Below are 18,916 nucleotides of genomic sequence, written 5' to 3' on the forward strand. Positions count from 1 at the left end.
AGCTTTTAAAGGGGTCATATGATGCGATTTCAAGTTTTCTTTTCTCTTTGGAGTGTTACAAGCTGATCGTGAATAGATAAGATCCCTAAAGTTGCAAAGACTAAAGTCTCAAACCTAAAGAGATATTCTATTTAAAAGTTAAGACTCGTCCACGCCCTCCTAAAACGCCTCTTTTAAACACGCCCCCACATGACTACGTCACTGTGTGGGAAGATTTGCATAAATAACGCCGCCCAAATGTTTACGCTAAGAAAGAAAGCGTAACTTTTATTCTTGTATAAAAGTACAAAAATACAAAAATATTTGTGAGTGTGCAACGCATTTTACGGAGGAATGTTTCCTGAACCTGGGAGTGTAGCCTACAATGCCGGCTGTTCTGATATATTGGGTTTTATTGTTTTTGTCTCGTCGTACCAGGACACAGCACCATAATATGGTAAGGGGTGTAACATTTCTGTCACATGCTTGAGGTATTCGGCCAATCACAATGCACTAGATAGCTGGCCAATCAGAGAACACCTCGCTTTTCAGAACGATGAGCTTTGTAAAAATCGACGCGTTTCAGAAAGGCGGGGCATAGAGGAGAAACAATAATGTACATTATTTGGAAAATAATGTGTTTTTTGAAACTTAAACCACAAACACATTTCATTACACAAAATAATGTTCTTTTTTAGCAACGTCATATGACCCCTTTAATAAGAAGAAATATATATATATTTAATTTATACAGTTAAGAATATGCATACAATATATGTAGCATTTCTTATTTATTTGTTCTACTGTAGTTTTTTCCCTATTGCTTGTAATTAGTTTCCTATTATTATTCTTAATCGCTTACTGTTTACTTGTATTCAGTGAGCTTGTGGGTTTTTTTATTTTTATTTATGCTAGTATTAGTTTTTTGTGATATTGACAGTGGTGACAAGAATTATAAGATTTCTATGGCATCAGACATTTCAATCAATCAATATCATAAAGACCTTTTTTAAAGCAAAAATAACTATATTGTGATATCGTTACCGTGAAATAAAATTACTCATTGTGATTTTGGTCATATCACCCACCCCTAGTTCTATCTATCATTCCCTCTGTCCATAAGGTGTACACATTTTCAAATGACAAAAACATTAAAATAGGCTTTAATAAGGCAACATTCAACATTTGTAAATAACCTATTTTCCATTTCAATTTACTTTACAAACTGCATTTCTGCATCCTGTTACATCAATTCAAAATTCAAAAGCACTAAGGTATTAAAGTGTTTCTTATCCACCTCCTAAGAGCAAGAAAACCAGCTAAGAAAATTATATCTAGAAATAACGTAGTCTTTGGATGTCAATCAATTGCTCAAAATATCCTCATCAGTTAGCCCTACTGAGACAAACACAGGTCAACAGCATTCCAGCGGTATCGGAAGATGGAGCACAGCATGTACACCACATAGCTCCCTGAATCCCAGCAACACCTGTTGTCCCCAAACTAGCATTACGTCACAGCATGAACAGAGAGGAGCGGGGCCCGGAGGCATTGAGACACTTTCATCTTATTTAGCTGAACCATGAATATTGCAGCCAGAGCCAGAGTTTCCTAAGCATTTTTAATCCCCATCTTAAAAAGAACATAATGAAACCAAGAAAATCAACATGGAATATTGAGTATTTACACAATCCTGGTCTTGTTTTTCATGATTCACTGGTTCACTTTATTAAAACGTTAGTAAGAAACACATTTGTAATACTTTGCATCTTTGAAATTGTAATCAAAATGAAAAATCTGGTATGTAACGGACTCTTTTCCCAATCCAATCAACTCCAAATGGATATAATCAAGTTTTGCCTTTCAATTTGAAATGTGACACATTTTTGTTTCATGTTGAAATGTCATTTGGAGAAATATTCATGACATTCAGATGTTTATACTAGGAGTGAGGGGAAAAATATTCACATATTCGCATCCTGATTATTTCATACACAATTCTGGATAGTACACAAAGCTTATTCTGTTTCTAATCCCAAGCAGACACATTTTGGCTTTTATTGTAAATAAACACATTACTTTAACTCACCAACGACATGCATTTTTAAGTCTGACTTAAACGTCCAAATACTTTTGGACCAAACTACATCGAAATATGATAAAACCTGCAGGAAGAAATATCAATGCCATTTTATAAGCCATTTTTATCTGTAGGGGAAGTTAGCTGTTTCTTATTGGTATGGACGTGATAAACTGCTCCACATAAAAGAGAGAAAGTACTGAGGAGTGATTGTTTGAGGCAACTCAAGGGTGCAGACAGCGTGTTGGAGGTCAAACTAGTATAATTATGAAATCTTGCAGGCGTCCGTACCCAGAAAAGAGCTTCGGGCTAACCAGGCATCAGCAAACGTGATCCTTCAAACACCTTTTCTTGTAGACATATCTGTGCGAGTGTTTGTGCACACATATGCACACACGAGACCACATCGGTGCGCCGTATACCTGCCTGAGGTATTGAATTTCGTTTTGTGTTAGATTTAGTTGTTACACTTGGTGGTGTTATCATGAAGTTGGAAGGGTTTTAGTGCCCTGTGAGCCATTAACTGCTGACAAGAGCAAAAGAAGAAAACCCCTCAAGGAAAAAAGCAGCTCCTTACTTACAGCAAACTGCTCCTGGAGTTGCTCTCAATGGCCAGGATTTTACGTCAAGACATATGTCTCCCATGGCCGTGCAGATGTCTAAAGGCCATTCGGGAACGCTCAGGTTCTGCTGGATCAGATGAATTAGTAAACACATTTGGGAGGATGTGGCAAAATCTCTTCACTTAAGGGCGGCTCAGTCGAATCGATTTGTCTCAAAGGGATTTTGCTGCTCAGTTTACACTGGGTAGATAGTCATTCTTATCGAACAAGGAGCTCATTAGGTGAGGAAAAGATCTGCAAACCTTTTTGGCATTATCTGGATTTCTAAATAAATGGCTCCAACACTATGATTTTATGGAGTCCAAATAATAAATAAAAAGTTTTAGGTAAAAAGCACATACATACGGATTTAAATTTATACTGAACAAATAACAATTATAATACTTCCAAACCTTTTCACTTGTTTAAAAATTAGCTAGTATTTAGCTTGTATTAATATATATAGCATGAAAGCAAAGCCAGGTTCAATTCCAGACTTAATATAAAGTTTTTTAATAAACAAAAAGCAGTTTTGACATGAGGGTTCGTAGATGGTAGTTTAAAGCAAATAATCTGCAAAATTTGTGTGTGATTTAGACAATTTTCAGACAAACACCTTTATCTACAATAAGTGTGCATACTGAAATATCTAAAAAAAGAGCCTTTGTTCAGGAAAATAACGGCTTTGTGGCTTCTAAAAAAATTTTGGAGATTGAAAAGACCATTCAGTTTACATAAATACAATTTTGGAATGTATTGTCCTCTTTGGCCTCCTACAGATAAAAATATGACCAAATTATGACTTCAGCTAGTTTTTAAACCAGTTTCCGATTTATTCTGGAATTTTGGGTCATTTTGATGGTGCTGACTCATCGCCTGTTTCAGATAACAGAAAGTCAGCTTTATATTCGGATAAAACATAAATTCTGTCCTTGAGCAGCTAGGAATTCTTTAATAATTGTGAGACATACAGACCCTGAGGCAGCAAATGCAGCTCCACCTCATTACATCGTCTCAGTCCTTCAGTTGGGTTGAGATTTGAGTGTTGGTATTGAGCATTTTAGACCATTGAGCACTGTGCCAGTAGTGTTGCTGAACAATCAGCCGGTCTTTAGCTGGATGCCTGAGGCTTCAGAACTCCTGTTGGATCCATTTCCAGTCTTATGAGCTTTAAGTGTTCCTCTGAGGTCCTATATAAATCACTGTTCATCAGTACTGCACTGAACTGAATAATATTGCAACGAGCCTGTAGCTAAAATGATGCATTGCAGGGCAGGCCAAACCAATACCCAAAATGATAATTTTGTCATTTCCTCACCCTTGTATCATACTAAACCTGTATGACTTTCATTCTTCCTTGAAACAGAAAAACAAAGTAGATATTTTGAAAATTATATTGTTTTTTGGCCATACAATGAAAATCAATGGTGTCCAACTGCATTTTGTACTCCAACTTTTTTCAAAAGATCTTATTTTGTGTTCCACAGAAGAATGAAAGTCATTCAGGTTTGGAATGACTTGAGGGCGAGTAAATGATGACAGCATTTTCATTTTTGGGAAACTATCCAGTTAAGTGAACTGCAAATGGTTTATTAACACCGTGTTTAACAAGAGATGAATTTGACTAGTCATCCATATTGAACTTCTCCAAGAATAAATAGCCTGTGGCACACTGAATACGTGTAGCATATTTCGCGAACATCAGATAGTGACAAAGAGCATTATCTTCAAACATGCCTACACTCCAATCCATGCGCTGACGTTCTTGAGGGAGTTTTGCCACCTTTCCAATAATGTTTGCAAATGGCCTGCGAAGCAGCTGCCGTTTTCAGAATACCAATGCAACCTCTGCAGTAACACCCAGTCCCAAGGCGTTTCCCGTGCGCATGTGTCTGGAAATGACAGCTTGGCAATGTGACTCTTGATGGAGCTGCATTGTTTCAAATTGCGTGGCGGCAGAGGGAGTTTGCATCTGTGAATAAGATGGCAGCAGGCTCCGATGGAGCTGCGGCGAGGGAACGCTAGAATCAGTTTCGTCTCGGATTCATACCTCGGGTGAAGGGCGGCGAGGAAATGCACTGACATCAGTTACAATCTACAAAAGAGGAGCATGTCACATAAACAAGAGGAGACAAGTCTCGCGCCAGCCATCTGGAGGAGAAAACAATATTTTCTCATTCCCTCTCTAATAAAGGAAGACGCGAGATGGCTCTTTCTCAGGGTGCTCTGTGTGTATTATTGGCAGGCAGGATGAAAGATGAAAGGCTTGTGGTCATGGAGATCTGCTCCAGAGATGCCCACGGAGCTAGCGAGGCGATGTCACACAAATCAACATATGCTTTACACCTACCTAGGAGGCATGAATCTTTCCCAGGAATTTTTCAGCATGGCATTTCATCCTCCATTTGTTTTCTTTAATTGGAAGCTCTATGAACAATGACCGGAGGGCTCCTGGTGGACTTTCGTAAGCGAGTAATATTTTAACTTGGCAAGAGGCCTCGCTCAACATGCACGAGACAGTAGCATATTAACCTATGGTCAACCTGCAGCCATTAAGAGGAGAAATAAAAATCAAAGCATTTGTTTACATGAACAGACAGTAACAGGCACTTCCAAGAATAGGGCACACTTATTAAATCATTAGAGGCACAAATCCTGCAAGGACTATTAGATATGCTACATGAACTAGAATCTAACTTTAAAGTAGCCTAAAATGAAAAGTAGCTCCTTTTAAGCACATCACGTGTCTGTACACTCTAAGAAAGTGGTGACCAACAAGTCTATCGCAAAGTCAATGCTGGTAGATCACACATCTTTTATTAGGTAAATGCAGGCCCGGTTCTATGGGGGTGCTAAGCACCATCAAAAGAAAGCAAAAGCATCCCCAGTTGAAGTTGTAATAAAAGCATATTTGCGAAACAGATTTGGCAAACTATCCAGTGCCTATTTGTGTTTCCGCTCTGGAGAACGTAAAAGGTATTTTCACAGCATTGAGCAATATAGCCAATCACAGACATATCCTTTGATTTCTGGAACGCAAAGGCCAATCAGAGACATTTATGTTAGACAGTATCCACTCACCTCTTAAAACACTTTTAAGTTTTTGTTCAAAAGTTATACAAGCTACCAAATGCTCGCATTATAACATACAGTGTATACACGATGTAAATAATAGATTGATTGTGTGGTATAGAGAGATTCACTGATTATAACGAAACTTTGTGAGATCGCAATAAACAATTAAAAGGAGTGACAGCTGATATCGCCACCGATAACCTTTTGGGCAACGTGCCGGCATTTAGCGCCATTACGCTTCGGGCATACCAAGTTTGAGTCCCGGCTCATGGACTTTCCCCGATCACACCCTTGCTGACGTAATCTATCGTTCTGTGGGTATTTTCAATGTAATGTTAAAATTTAACAATATTATAACTGTACATTCATTTTTTTATTTAATTATTAGATTAATTCAATATAAAGATACACATGTTTTTGGCTTTTAGTTTGTTTGTTTGTTTGTTTTTTGTTAGTAGATCTCACTGAGTTTGAAATGTAGATCCCTAAGAGTTGCTGTAATGGAGATTTTGACTTGTACCGCATAAGAGATCTTGACTTCTGATCTGGGACAGACCAAAATCTGTCAGGTCATGAATACAGACCTTCACTACTTTATTCATCAATTAAAAATCATACACCAATGTCATAAACTATTGAATTGCTATTAAATTAATTAAAATGATTAATTTATGTTTTGTTTTAGTAAAAATTGTTATAAAAACATATTCAAACAAGAATGAAATATTTAGTTGTACCCTCATTTTGTGTTACTGCATGATCCAGTCACCCATTACAAAAACTTGTAACACTGCTTGAAGTAACATAACTTTAACCCTATTTTTGAAAGCATTTTGACAATAGTTTGACAATAGGTAAATAATCATTGTATATTATAAATTTTTACAAAAACTGTCATTCTGCTTGCATTTGTAAGCCTCAACTTTCCAAATGTTACTTGTGTTGTTCGTAAGAACAGAAAAAAATTTCAATATTTTTCTTTAATTTATGAGAAATCAAAGCTTGACAGCTTAATTTAGGCTAAACCTGCAACCCTGTTACCTATTTTGAGCATTTATTTTTTATTTTTTTCTATTTCTTTTGATGTTTATGTTAATGTTTATTGCTAGGAAAGAACAAAATCAGCTTTATGTGAGAACAGGGTTGAGAAACCCCAAAACATCATCAAATAAACATAAAATAAAAAAGCTTATAAAAAATAAGTAATATAATTTAAATATGTTAGGACATAAATTAAATTTACATTATTCAATTTTATATTACATTCAGGTCCTAACTCGTACCTAATTCATAGAAACTGCCAATCACAACCACCTAAATGACTAGTGAGGATCCACCCAAGGGAAAAAGCTAAAAGCCAAGGTGCAGAAGCCAAAGGAGCACAAATTACCAACTTCCTCTGAACATTGAAATTCCATTTACCAAACGAGAAAGCAAATGGAGGAGCGACGCTGTTCTTCGCCTCGTGAATTACGGACTCCCATTTCCACCACAGCAGTATTTACCATCAGCACATTCAACAACATAATTATGTTTATTATGATGATAATGCAAATCACTCGATCCTCCTCATCAGCATTATGTTCTCTCAGCGCGCCAGCAAGAGCCTATGTGTTAATGAACCAACACTTGCTCGCACACACATGCAACATGAGGATAAAACAAGTACCACCACCATTAAAGAGGCTCGTCATTTTTTTCATAGCTACGCTTCAATAAATTCTGCATTCAAAGCCCAGACCCTATAACAGTTTACATCTGAAACTACACATATAAATCATCCGAGCCTCATATCTGAGGAATTAGAGGGAAGATGAGACTTTAATTGCCCATATACAGAACATATTTCCTCTGATGCACCATGTTATGCTAAATGCTTCTACCTTCTCCTCTCCTTCGCTCTCATTTGATTACAGAGAGCACCCTTCAGACAACAGCCATATTTTTTTTTTATCCCTCAGAAACAAAAGCGAAGAAGAGCTCTCAGTGCCTGTTCCCTACATGCTCTCATCCCAGCACTTCACTTTACCCATTTTGCATTCATTTTCCCTGCAAAACAAGAGCTCGGCCGACACCACACCACCCGTCCTCTTTTCCCTCTGAAGCACAACATCAGACACGTCAGAAAGTGAGGAGAAACTTCCAAGCAGACAGAGGAATCGAGAGAGCGGCGCTTTTCTCTTTACCTGCGGCCTTATTTTCACATCAGTCACCACTGCACACAAACACAGGAGAGCTTGTGTTGACATACTGAAATGGGAGAAGATCTAACGCCAGGCTGATTATACCTTCACAGCACTGCCTTTCTCCATCTCAGTCTCGCCTTTTTTTTTCACAAGTTCCTATCCAAGGCCACAAGAAACATTCAACCTAGAATACAAATTTTACTTTTTTTTACCACATGTGCCAATTAGACCTGGCTGACATAGTTAAAAAAATTTATACATTATACAATACCATTCAAAAGTTTGGGGTTGGTAAGATTTTCGAATGTTTCGAAAGAAATTATTTGATGAAAAATACAGTGAAAACAATAATACTGTGAAAATATCATCACCATTTAAAATATCTGTTGTCTATTTTAATACATTTTAAAATGCAATTTATTCCTGTGATGGCAAAGCTGAATTTTCATCAACCATCACTCCAGTCTTCAGTGTCACATGATCCTTCAGAAATCATTTTAATATGCTGATTTGATGCTCAATAAACATTTCTTATTATTAATGTTGAAAACAGTTGTGCTGCTTATTTTTGTGGAAACCCTAATTTTTCAGTTTAAAGAGTTTTAACAACATTCATTAGGTATTTATTATATTTATTTATAATGTATTTACTGTCAATTTTGCTCAATGTAGCCTATTGCATTCTTGATGAATAAATGTATTAATTTCTTTTAAAAAAAATTACCTCAAACTTTTGAACAGTAGCATATCTCAATATATCTGACAATGTTAAATATAAAACCCAATTTTTGTGTTTGCTCTCACCAAGTATATTCAAACTGTTTAAATGCAAGAGCTTTAACAGTAAAACCCTTTTACGTGAAAATGTCCCGTACTCGCAAATCAAGGAATACTTTAAATGTAATGACTAATGATGTGTTTATTAGGAAACAGTTAAAAAAGTTCAGTTTTAAAATATGCCAGCTTTTAAAGTTTTGTAAGTTTCAGATCATTAGCAAAATTATTGTGAATATATTGCAGAGATTCAATATCATTCAGACCTACAGCCAGAGTTGGGTGTGAGATACTGTATTTTGCGATATTTTATTAAAAAATGTTTTAGCTCCCAAGATGATTTAGCCATTTTTCCTTTGACAAACGACACAGATTATTGTGTGCTTGCAGAAAACGCACACTAATCATACTAATACATATAGTCACACACAAATCATGTACTTATGAGCACCATTTCTCAATGAAACATTAAGAAATATGATCGAGGCATCAAAATATGGATTTTTTTTTTTTTTGTAAGATGGCGATAAAATTAAGCAACCTTTCTCAACCGTTAGCCATCACTAAACGAAGATTAATCAAGGTTTTGTCATTTTAGAGATTTGATGGAAGAAATAGGCTGTATTTCACAGAAAAAAGCACCTTCTATATAAACTTCAGATGATAAATTTCCACTGAAGTAAAGTCATTATAAGTCATTGCAACATTTGCAAGAAGTTGCAACAGAGTTTTCTGTTTTAGGCTGATGTAAAGGGTCAGTCCATCATTCATACAATGTGATTCTACTGTATTATTGCAGGTCTTAATAAAATTACAGACTAACTGGATTGTATTGGTGTTATTTAATCGTCAAAGCCAATTTTCATTCTTGCGTGGTGAGTGTTACTTTTGAACACTGGTTTATTATCTTTCTCAATCAACCGTCTAGACTCTCAGCCTAATTATCGGTCAATACATACCCATAATTCCCCACTACATTCAATCTGATGCTGAAGCTCTCATCTTCTGGATCAGGGATGCTCACTCAAATTCTTTTTTTCCCCTCTTACAACCATCTCATATTCTCTCTCACACTTCGTTTGGTGAATTCTCACTCGCTTTCTCTATGTTTTAGCTCTGGCAAATGCAGAGACCCATGCTGAAGGAATCTCTCCGCAATAACATTTAACTTCGCCCAAGTTCACTGCTTCTCCCACCCCTCTCCCTTCATCTCTCCATCTGCATGGATCCTCATCCCTCTTAAGTGGAAACATTCTTCCAACATCACAGGATGTCCACGTCAGTCTTTGAAGCTGAGCGCCAAACAGTTTTCTAAAGGTAATGGAGGAACATCCTTATCAGAGAGATCCAGCTCTCTTTTGATACAGCCAAGACCCTGTGGCTGGATGGAGGAACAAAGATTTCGCCCAGGCACGGCACATCCGATGATGCATCTGGACCATACGGGGTTGTCTAGCCAATGAGCTGGCGGAATGTGGGTATAACTGGATGACTACAGCGTGTGGTTTGTGGGCTAGTCGACTCCTTAGGGCATTTCTATGTATATATACACATCTAGCCTGCAAGATCTTGATCAGATATCCTCAAGAGACCCCGGTTAACCTTGTGGCTCAAAACCAGATAACCGCACAGACAGACAGTACGAGTTGCATCTGTGAGATATTTGGACAGATGTAAGGCTTGCAGCTCAACAGTGACTGGGCACAGAAAGCTGATATCAATATTTGTTCAATTATTCATCCGCAAACAAATCATTTCCATAAGGCCTCAATGGTAAAAGCTTCCGTCAGCAACATCTCAGACAATTTCACACCTCCGCGATATCACCACATGCAGGTACACACTTCAGAAGAGCACAGCTACAGAGTGTGTGTGGGACGTGTTTGTGGTGGTCAGTGATTTACACCAAAGCTTTCGGCCAGTCCAATATTTGGAAGAAGTGCCCGTCAGCCCTAGTGGTCCTTCCAGGGTTTTACACTTTACCAGTCAGCTAAAAGAACTCATCAGGGGCGCACAGCAGCCCCAAAAGGGTGCACCCATGAGCACCCTCCTGAATCATGAAATAAGACCATATAGCGTTTTGTATGTCATTTGAGACATGGTCCAGGACTTAGAAAATGGCCTGTACAGATACTCACAGACACACAAAAAAAATAAAATAAATATGTCTAACATTTAAAAGAAATTGATATTCCGAGTGATGCCATTTTTTTTTTAATTGCAACAATTATAATAATATTAATATAGTAATAAAAAAAAAATATATATATATAAATAAAAGCCTGCACATAACAATAACAACACCATGAAAAAGTAATTTCTTATAAAAGTAGAACAAATATAGAAGAATACTGAACATGGTCATATATATTAGAATTTTTTTTTCCAACATGTATTTTTTTTTTTTATATATAAAAGTTAATGTGTGCACTTAAGATAATAATGAAATCTGTTTAACTTAATGATTTCAGCATGATGTTCACCAAATTTGATTCCATAGGAAATCTGGTTTCTGAAATAAGGACAGATGAGAAATTTTATCAAATTTACAAGGTTAATTGCAATTATTTTATTCTACTGAGAGCAGTAGGTTTAACAGTAAAAAAAATAAATCTGCATTTAGACTTGTTAAAAATAATAATAATATAATGTCAGTGTTAATATGTTGTCAATGTAATAAATATAAATTAAACTGTCTCTCACAAGGGGACAAACACATACGTTAAAAAAAAAAAAAACCTACTCTGTATCAACACAATTCATCATATTTTTGTTGTTGGAATAGTTTGTGATGAAGGTCTAAACTATATGTATTTAATACTGAATTTAATTATTTCAGCTATAATAAAATCTGCTAAATAAAGTCTGTAAATACATACGTTCAGATGCACAAATCCACAGACTGCTGATGTCCACTGCAGTCTTTTTCAAATAACAGTCAGAAAATAAAAATCTAATAAATGAAAAAAGAAAAAAAAAAAAAATCTCTTCATTTTTTCTCTCTGGAAACATGGCTGAGGAGAGATGTGTGATGGCCCAGCTGTTGAATGTAGGATGTTAACCTACCTCCAGTCTTCCCGTGTCAGGCTGGAAGCCACGTGCCGGGTCCTCCGTGGTCACACGGCACTGGATGGCATAGCCATTGATCCGTATCTTGTCCTGTTTCAAGCCCAGCTCGGGCAGGCTGCGACCTTCACACACTCTCAGCTGAGCGTGTACCAGATCCACACTGGAAGAGAAAGACAGAGAGAGAAACAGAGACAGTGGTTTTATTGCATTTGGCAAACAACAAAAACGCATCCTGCCACGGGCCCCACAGCCACAAAGATCACATCCACCCCCCACACATTATCACTCCAGACGAGTGCACGTTATCAGGCCAGACCCCTTGCTTCAGCGATCTGGAATCACAACAGATTCACTCGAACCATTTTCAGCCACTTGACATTCCAGCAGGTGCAACACGTCGAGGCAGCATTCACACCAGTGAGGCGAGAATGCACGAGACGCCTGCTTGCTCCAATAACTTCTATTAGACAGGCTTGACAACTAGCAATCCGCTTCATAACGCTGCACTCGTTTGACAAGGAGTGGGATGAGGGGATTGTAGAAGGAAACGAGCGAGTCACTCAGCGACATACAAACAGGAAATGCCTGCTAGATTCATGGCTAACAGCTAGCGCCTGATCCGGCCTCAATAGCTTCACAATTAAATCAGTCCCTCAGCTCAATTGAATGAACCAGGCTTTTCCGGGGTTGATTGGCTACATTTGGCTGAATCTGCCATCTTATTGGATAAGTGCTTTCCCCAGTGTAAAGTTGGATTTATTAAGAGCCATATAAATCACACTGATATATTTACTCACCCTAGATTTACCGAACTCATTCCTCATGTCCCACAATTCCTAATCCTCATATATCAGGTCAATTTTATTCTTACAGGCGCAAAGGGGAGTGAACCGGGTTGACTCTAATGGGGGAAAAGATGCATATACTAGCGAACAGAAACGCTATGAATCTGCAGGCTTTTGTTGGGAATCAATGTTGGCGTGTACGGGAAATGCTACAAGGTATTTATTCCACATTACTAATGTTTGTTTCACCATATATCAGAAGGAATAAAAGGCATTCAAAAGGCTAAAACTTCACAATTCAACCTCTTTATGATGAATGAATAATCAAATTAAAAAGTGTGTGCACGAGACAAAACCTGAAAGCACCAGTGGGTCCGAAAATATTTTTAACCAATAAAAGAAGAGTGAGATAGTATTTGCCTTCATGCTGTGCATCAATAATTTATGCTACAAAGTGTCTGCCTTTTTTATCTCCAGCATGGAGGTATTTAGAAAATGTAGGATTTCTCGAAGGCCGACATACATACCGCACAGCATGCGTTTGATAACACTGCGACAATACATTTATATGCACATACACACATGGTGATGGCAAAGGCAATTTGTTTGCACAGCTCTCAACATTATCTGGCTAGGCCTCATTAATTTTTTAACAATGGTACAAACAGGCTCTGAATATTGCACGCATATGTATTTATGACACTGGCATCTAATGATAACATCTCTCACATGAACTCTGGTCATTATAGCTGCAAGCTGAAATAATTACCAAATGAAACATCAAAATCAGCTTAATTGATTATCCCTATTATTTTCATCGTGTAAATACTCCAGCAGATCTGGAATTGTTAAAATGACATTTATCAGATGATATATTTGGGATCAGAGCAGCAAACAATAAGGTTGCAAGTTGAATCCAAACTAGGTGAAACAATTCTGCTTTTTTATGGACCCTGATCAAGACACTTGTGTGGATAGTGTGGATGAGCTAAAATGGTTACGACATTAATTTTGCATTCGAAAGCTTTAAAAGCTGTTCTTAGTAACGCTATATTAGCATTAATGTTAGGTAATCTTTCAGAAACCCACCAAACAAATTTAAAACTGATTTTTGAGTATTAGGTTAAAAACTGGGGTGAAAAGTGCAAAAACTAAAACTTATATGTACTTCAATGTATTTATTTTTGGATTCAGAGGTATTCGCTTATGCTTTCATGCAACCTCCATTTACTCACAAAACGTATTTTTCCTTATTTGCTCATCACACAGTATGTCAACACAATCTGATATATAAATAATACAACTGTCATATCAAATATTTATTATAAACTGAGAAATCTAGCACTGAATTTAAATTAAGAATGAATTGAGAATACAGAATGGGCTTATCTGACATTTTAGACAAAAAATATACAACTTTGAAACCTTATAAAAGAAAATAAGTTTATTTGTAAAATAAATCTCTTTGTTCTGTCAGGAAGAAATCTTTCTTTTAAAGACAGACACACACACACACACACACACACACACACGTAATCAAATCAGATGTTAACTTTAACACTTAAGTGGATTCAGTGAATGATCAAATTGGAAACAGAAAAAGAAACTGAAATGATTTTCATTCACTATTGTGACATATCCAAGTGAAACATGGATTAAAGCAGAGATTTTGTAGCGATGTGGAGGGGACATTAACGATTTTTTGTGTGCAAGTAGGATGTGTAAGTGTAAATCATTTATAATAAACAATATTCCTGCAATATTGCAATATTCCATTAAAAAAAATAAGAGGAGACAATTTAGGAACTTGTAATTTTCATTAAAAACAAAACATCTCATAAAAGTTGTTTATTCACAATGTTGTCTCAAGAGTGTATAATCAATGTATAATCTATTTAGCAGTTTGGCTTTTCAGAGCTAGACAGGAAGAATAATCTGCAGCAGTGAAAACAGATTCTGGTATTCAATGTACTCATAAAATCACAGCTATAAGGGGCCACTGACCCAGTCTCAAGGGCACAATGTTCACTTCCACGCTCCCTTACCTCTCTCGCTCAAGCTTCTCCTGATTATATGCATCTATACTGCTCCCATAGCAATACTTACTCCAAGCAATCCATGCCTGGAAAGCTACAATGACTTCTGTAATAATGTGAAACAATAACTTAAAAGGATTACTGCACTATTATATGAACAGGCTCTGATTCAGCAAACATGCATCGCCTACCAAACTTCCCAAAATATACAATATTCTGATCTGCCATAGACCCAGAAGAGAATTTCATATTTGTTTCATAACTAACCCGTTTTAAAAGCATCAGAATGAGATGAGAATGCACTAATAGTGGCATTTTAAGCAATGACTCATCTGTCTGTGACTTTTTTTCCTGGCATGCATTTAAATCCCAGGCAACGGTGCATTATGTGGGATAATACAATAGACTGTGGCTGATAAATCAACCATTTCTTAAAAGTGTGTCATCAGCATCTTCAATCTTCAACTGTATGGCAATCTGAGCTGTTTTTTGAAAGAAAGTTGAAGAGTGGTTGTTCTATGTCTTTTGCCATAGAAGTGTCAATGTATGCACCTTCGATATTCAGAAATAAGCTTAATGTGATTTATGCAAGAACAAGTGGCAGCTGAATCTACATACATTCTACATACACACATACATACATACATACATACATACATACATACAGTGGTGTGAAAAGTTTTTTGCCCCCTTCCTGTTTTTTTATTTTTTGCATATTTGTCACACTTAAAAGATTCAGATCATCAAACAAATTTTTATATTACACAAAGATTTTGATTTGGCCACTCCCTGCCACGTAGGTTTGGACAGCTTTTTTCCCTTAATAAATTAAATCATCATTTAAAAACTGCATTTTGTATTTACTTGCATTATCTTTGTGTAATATTAAAATTTGTTTGATGATCTGAATCTTTTAAGTGTGACAAATATGCAAAAAATTTAAAAAACAGGAAGGGGGCAAAAACATACATACATACATACGTACATACAGTATGTGTGTGTGCTTTTATATATACACAGTTGTGTATACATTACAAATAAGTGACTTAAACAGAAGTGCTGAATAGGGGTTGAATAATTATGATATAACTATCATATATATGATATAAGGATGATGTGATATTTACAAATATTACATTATATACTGACATTATTACTTTCAACATGGCACTAAACTGCAATAAAAAAAAAACACTTCAGAAAAGTTCAGAAAAGGGGTTGAATCATTAATTGCAATTTTTTCACTCTTTTTTTTTTATATTACTCAGCAATGCTTATTTGTTAGGTCTGTTGTTTGAGGATCAACAAAGGATGTTGATTCAGGAACACGTACCACATGAATAAATCACAGTGCTGGTCAATGCCTTCTGAAACATTACATTTCACATTTACAAGCAATAAAAAAACAAAAAACACCACCACACACTTGCTACCCCCTAACTGCCATCGTGTACCCTTCAAATCTCCAGACAGCACTGCATATAAGCAGCCTACAGCCAGACAGATGAGAAAGAGTGAGAGAGTGTTGAAGAGAGACACAAACAATGAAGACTGGGAGCATTAGACAGACAAAACAAGAGAGCAGAGAGAAAAAGGAGGACAGCAGAACAGAAGCGACAGCAGCGAGCAGCATGAGAATGGTGATGGAAGCTGCTCAGTGATGAGGTGGGGGAGCCATGTTAATATATTCAGTCTGATTCTCTATTCCATTTTAATTGCCAAAGCCAGGCAGCAGCATATGCAGAAATGATGTGGGAGTGGAACAACCCCAGTCAGTCATACAACACAGACTGAGCCCCATGAGTGACAGCGTGTTGTTGTGTGATTGACTGTGTGTGTGTGTCTGTGTGCACGTGCGTGCATGCGTGTGTTCTTCCACAATGTTTAATATCTTCCAATGCTCCTGAATTGGATCCTACCACAATTTAAAGAAATCAACATATGACGACACTTGAGTATCCAAGCCAAGAGAAAGTCAAAGTCTGATGTGTGACAATATTCCCTCATCAATATCTCCTCTAAATTTTGTTGACCAACTTCTAAGTTTGACTATATGTATATACACACACTTTTTAATTTTTAACATAATATAATGACCAAATACATGATTAATATATTCAGTTTTTTCTCTAATTGTTTATAAAGTTTCAGGGGTAGAAAAATGGTACAAATAATTAAATACAATTTAAAAAATGTGAAAGAAAGAAAGAAAGAAAGAAAGAGAGAGAAAGAAAGTTATTTAATAATTGTAAATGGCTAAACATTTAATATATATAAATAATAATAAATTAGAATATTATTTTACAAAAATTATTATTCTAAAATATATTAATATATTTTTGTCAATATTATTATTTACGATATTAACAATAACAGAAACCTTTTCATTTTAATGTCATATACTGATCATTTTAATTTTAATGTCATATACCGATTGAATTACTGATATTTTCAATTTTCTACTCCCTAACACAATATTATAAAGGTTTAAGGACAAAAAAATGGAACAAATCACTGAGAAAAAAAATAAATTAATTAAAAATTAAAGGGGTCACATGATGCGTTTTCAATTTTTCCTTTCTCTTTGGAGTGTTACAAGCTCTTGGTGCATGAAGAAGATCTGTAAAGTTGCAAAGACTAAAGTCTCAAATCCAAAGAGATATTCTTTATAAAAGTTAAGAGTCAACCACGCCTACCTAAAACGGCTCATTCTAACACGCCCCCACATGTTTACGTCACGATGTGGGAAGATTTGCATAACGCCGCCCAAATGTTCACGCAAAGAAAGGCGGCACAACTTTGATTCTCGCAGCAGTATTGTTGTTGCCGTGTGTTTCGTTGTGAAAGCGAAACTACTTTGTTTGGCCTTCCAAAAGAGGATGATATCCACTTCGTCATGCCTGGAGCTGATCCGTGCTGGTTGCTGAGGAAATACATCAACTTCGCGCTGTGGATCGCCAGATCGGCTTTCACCGTGGACGAAGCGGAGTCCAGCCCGGGGTCGTCACATGTGGTTGCCGCAAGCCCGCCGGCCTCCGCTCACTCAAGCCGCTCACTGCAGCCTCTTTTGGAAGGACACAACTAGAAATCAGTGGTTAAGTTGTATTTACAACACTGTTCCAGAACAGTTCAACCCAAATATTAAGATGTGTGCAGCGCATTTTATGGAGGACTGTTTCCTGATCCTGGGAGAGTAGACTACAATGCCGGCTGTTCTGACTCACAGACTGTAAGTACGTTTTCATTTAAAGGATTTGCCACTGATGATTCAAACGTGAGTTTTGAGCAGTGTAGAGTAGCGCTTGTTGTTTGTCATTTCTCTGATCACAAATGCAGACATGGTTTTATGTTACGTGGCTATCTAGAGATTGTACATGCACATACATACCTACCATAGATGTTCACAAGTCTTTAACCTGGAGTCTGAGTCAAGTCTCGAGTCTTTGGTCACGAGTCCGAGTCGAGTCTCAAGTCATTTAATGGCTTGCTAAAAAAATCCCATTCAGAATCCTCATGTATTGAAATCTTCCTATTTATGAAGCTGTTTTATAGGCTAGAAATATATGATCTATGATCTGCTTTGCAAAAAAAAAAAAGGAGTTTTGAGCAGTGTAGAGTAGCGCTTGTTGTTTGTCATTTCTCTGATCACAAATGCAGACATGGTTTTATGTTACGTGGCTATCTAGAGATTGTACATGCACATACATACCTACCATAGATGTTCACAAGTCTTTAACCTGGAGTCTGAGTCAAGTCTCGAGTCTTTGGTCACGAGTCCGAGTCTCAAGTCATTTAATGGCTCACTAAAAAAAATCCCATTCATAATCCTCATGTATTGAATTTGAAGTCTTCCAATTTACGAAGCTGTTTTATAGGCTATAGACAAAATTTATGATCTGCTTTTTTAATAAAATAGGTAGGGGTCGACCGATTATCGGTGCCGATATTAAGCATTTTTATGATTATCGGTATCGGTAATTTTCAAAACCGATTCGCCGAAAAAATAACTTAATTATGAAACGCGCTCTTTGGCTCTGATGCAGCCTGTCAGAACTCACCACTCTGTAGCCTAAAGCAGTCTCCGCCCACCACCCATCTGATTTGTTGGGAGTCACGAGTCAGACAAATCAAAGCGGAATTTACTCTCACTCCGAAAGCGCTTGCTAACTGGAGCTGCTTCAGTGATCATGCATCAGTTGTCCCTCAAAGGTAAGGCAGCACCAGACGTTGCTTAAGTTGCAATAAATCGCAATCCACTAACGTTACACTGAAGTTGCACAACACCTCAATATTATCTATGATTTCCGCGATGCGGAAAACGCGGACGGAA

At 36.9% G+C, this 18,916-nt stretch overlaps 1 protein-coding gene across 1 annotated transcript in view; it reads right to left on the bottom strand.

The window, feature by feature from the left end:
- The window catches only part of LOC107699966 (pyruvate carboxylase, mitochondrial-like), a 124,040-nt gene that overhangs the window by 63,839 nt on the left and 41,285 nt on the right, over positions 1-18,916 (bottom strand). The window contains exon 10 of the mRNA XM_016501430.1: positions 11,763-11,925. Coding sequence (XP_016356916.1) covers positions 11,763-11,925 — 163 coding nt within the window. The remainder of the gene's footprint in view (positions 1-11,762; positions 11,926-18,916) is intronic.

This window comes from Sinocyclocheilus anshuiensis, unplaced genomic scaffold, assembly GCF_001515605.1.
Source record: "Sinocyclocheilus anshuiensis isolate Anshui unplaced genomic scaffold, SAMN03320099.WGS_v1.1 scaffold1023, whole genome shotgun sequence".
Lineage (NCBI taxonomy): Eukaryota > Metazoa > Chordata > Actinopteri > Cypriniformes > Cyprinidae > Sinocyclocheilus > Sinocyclocheilus anshuiensis.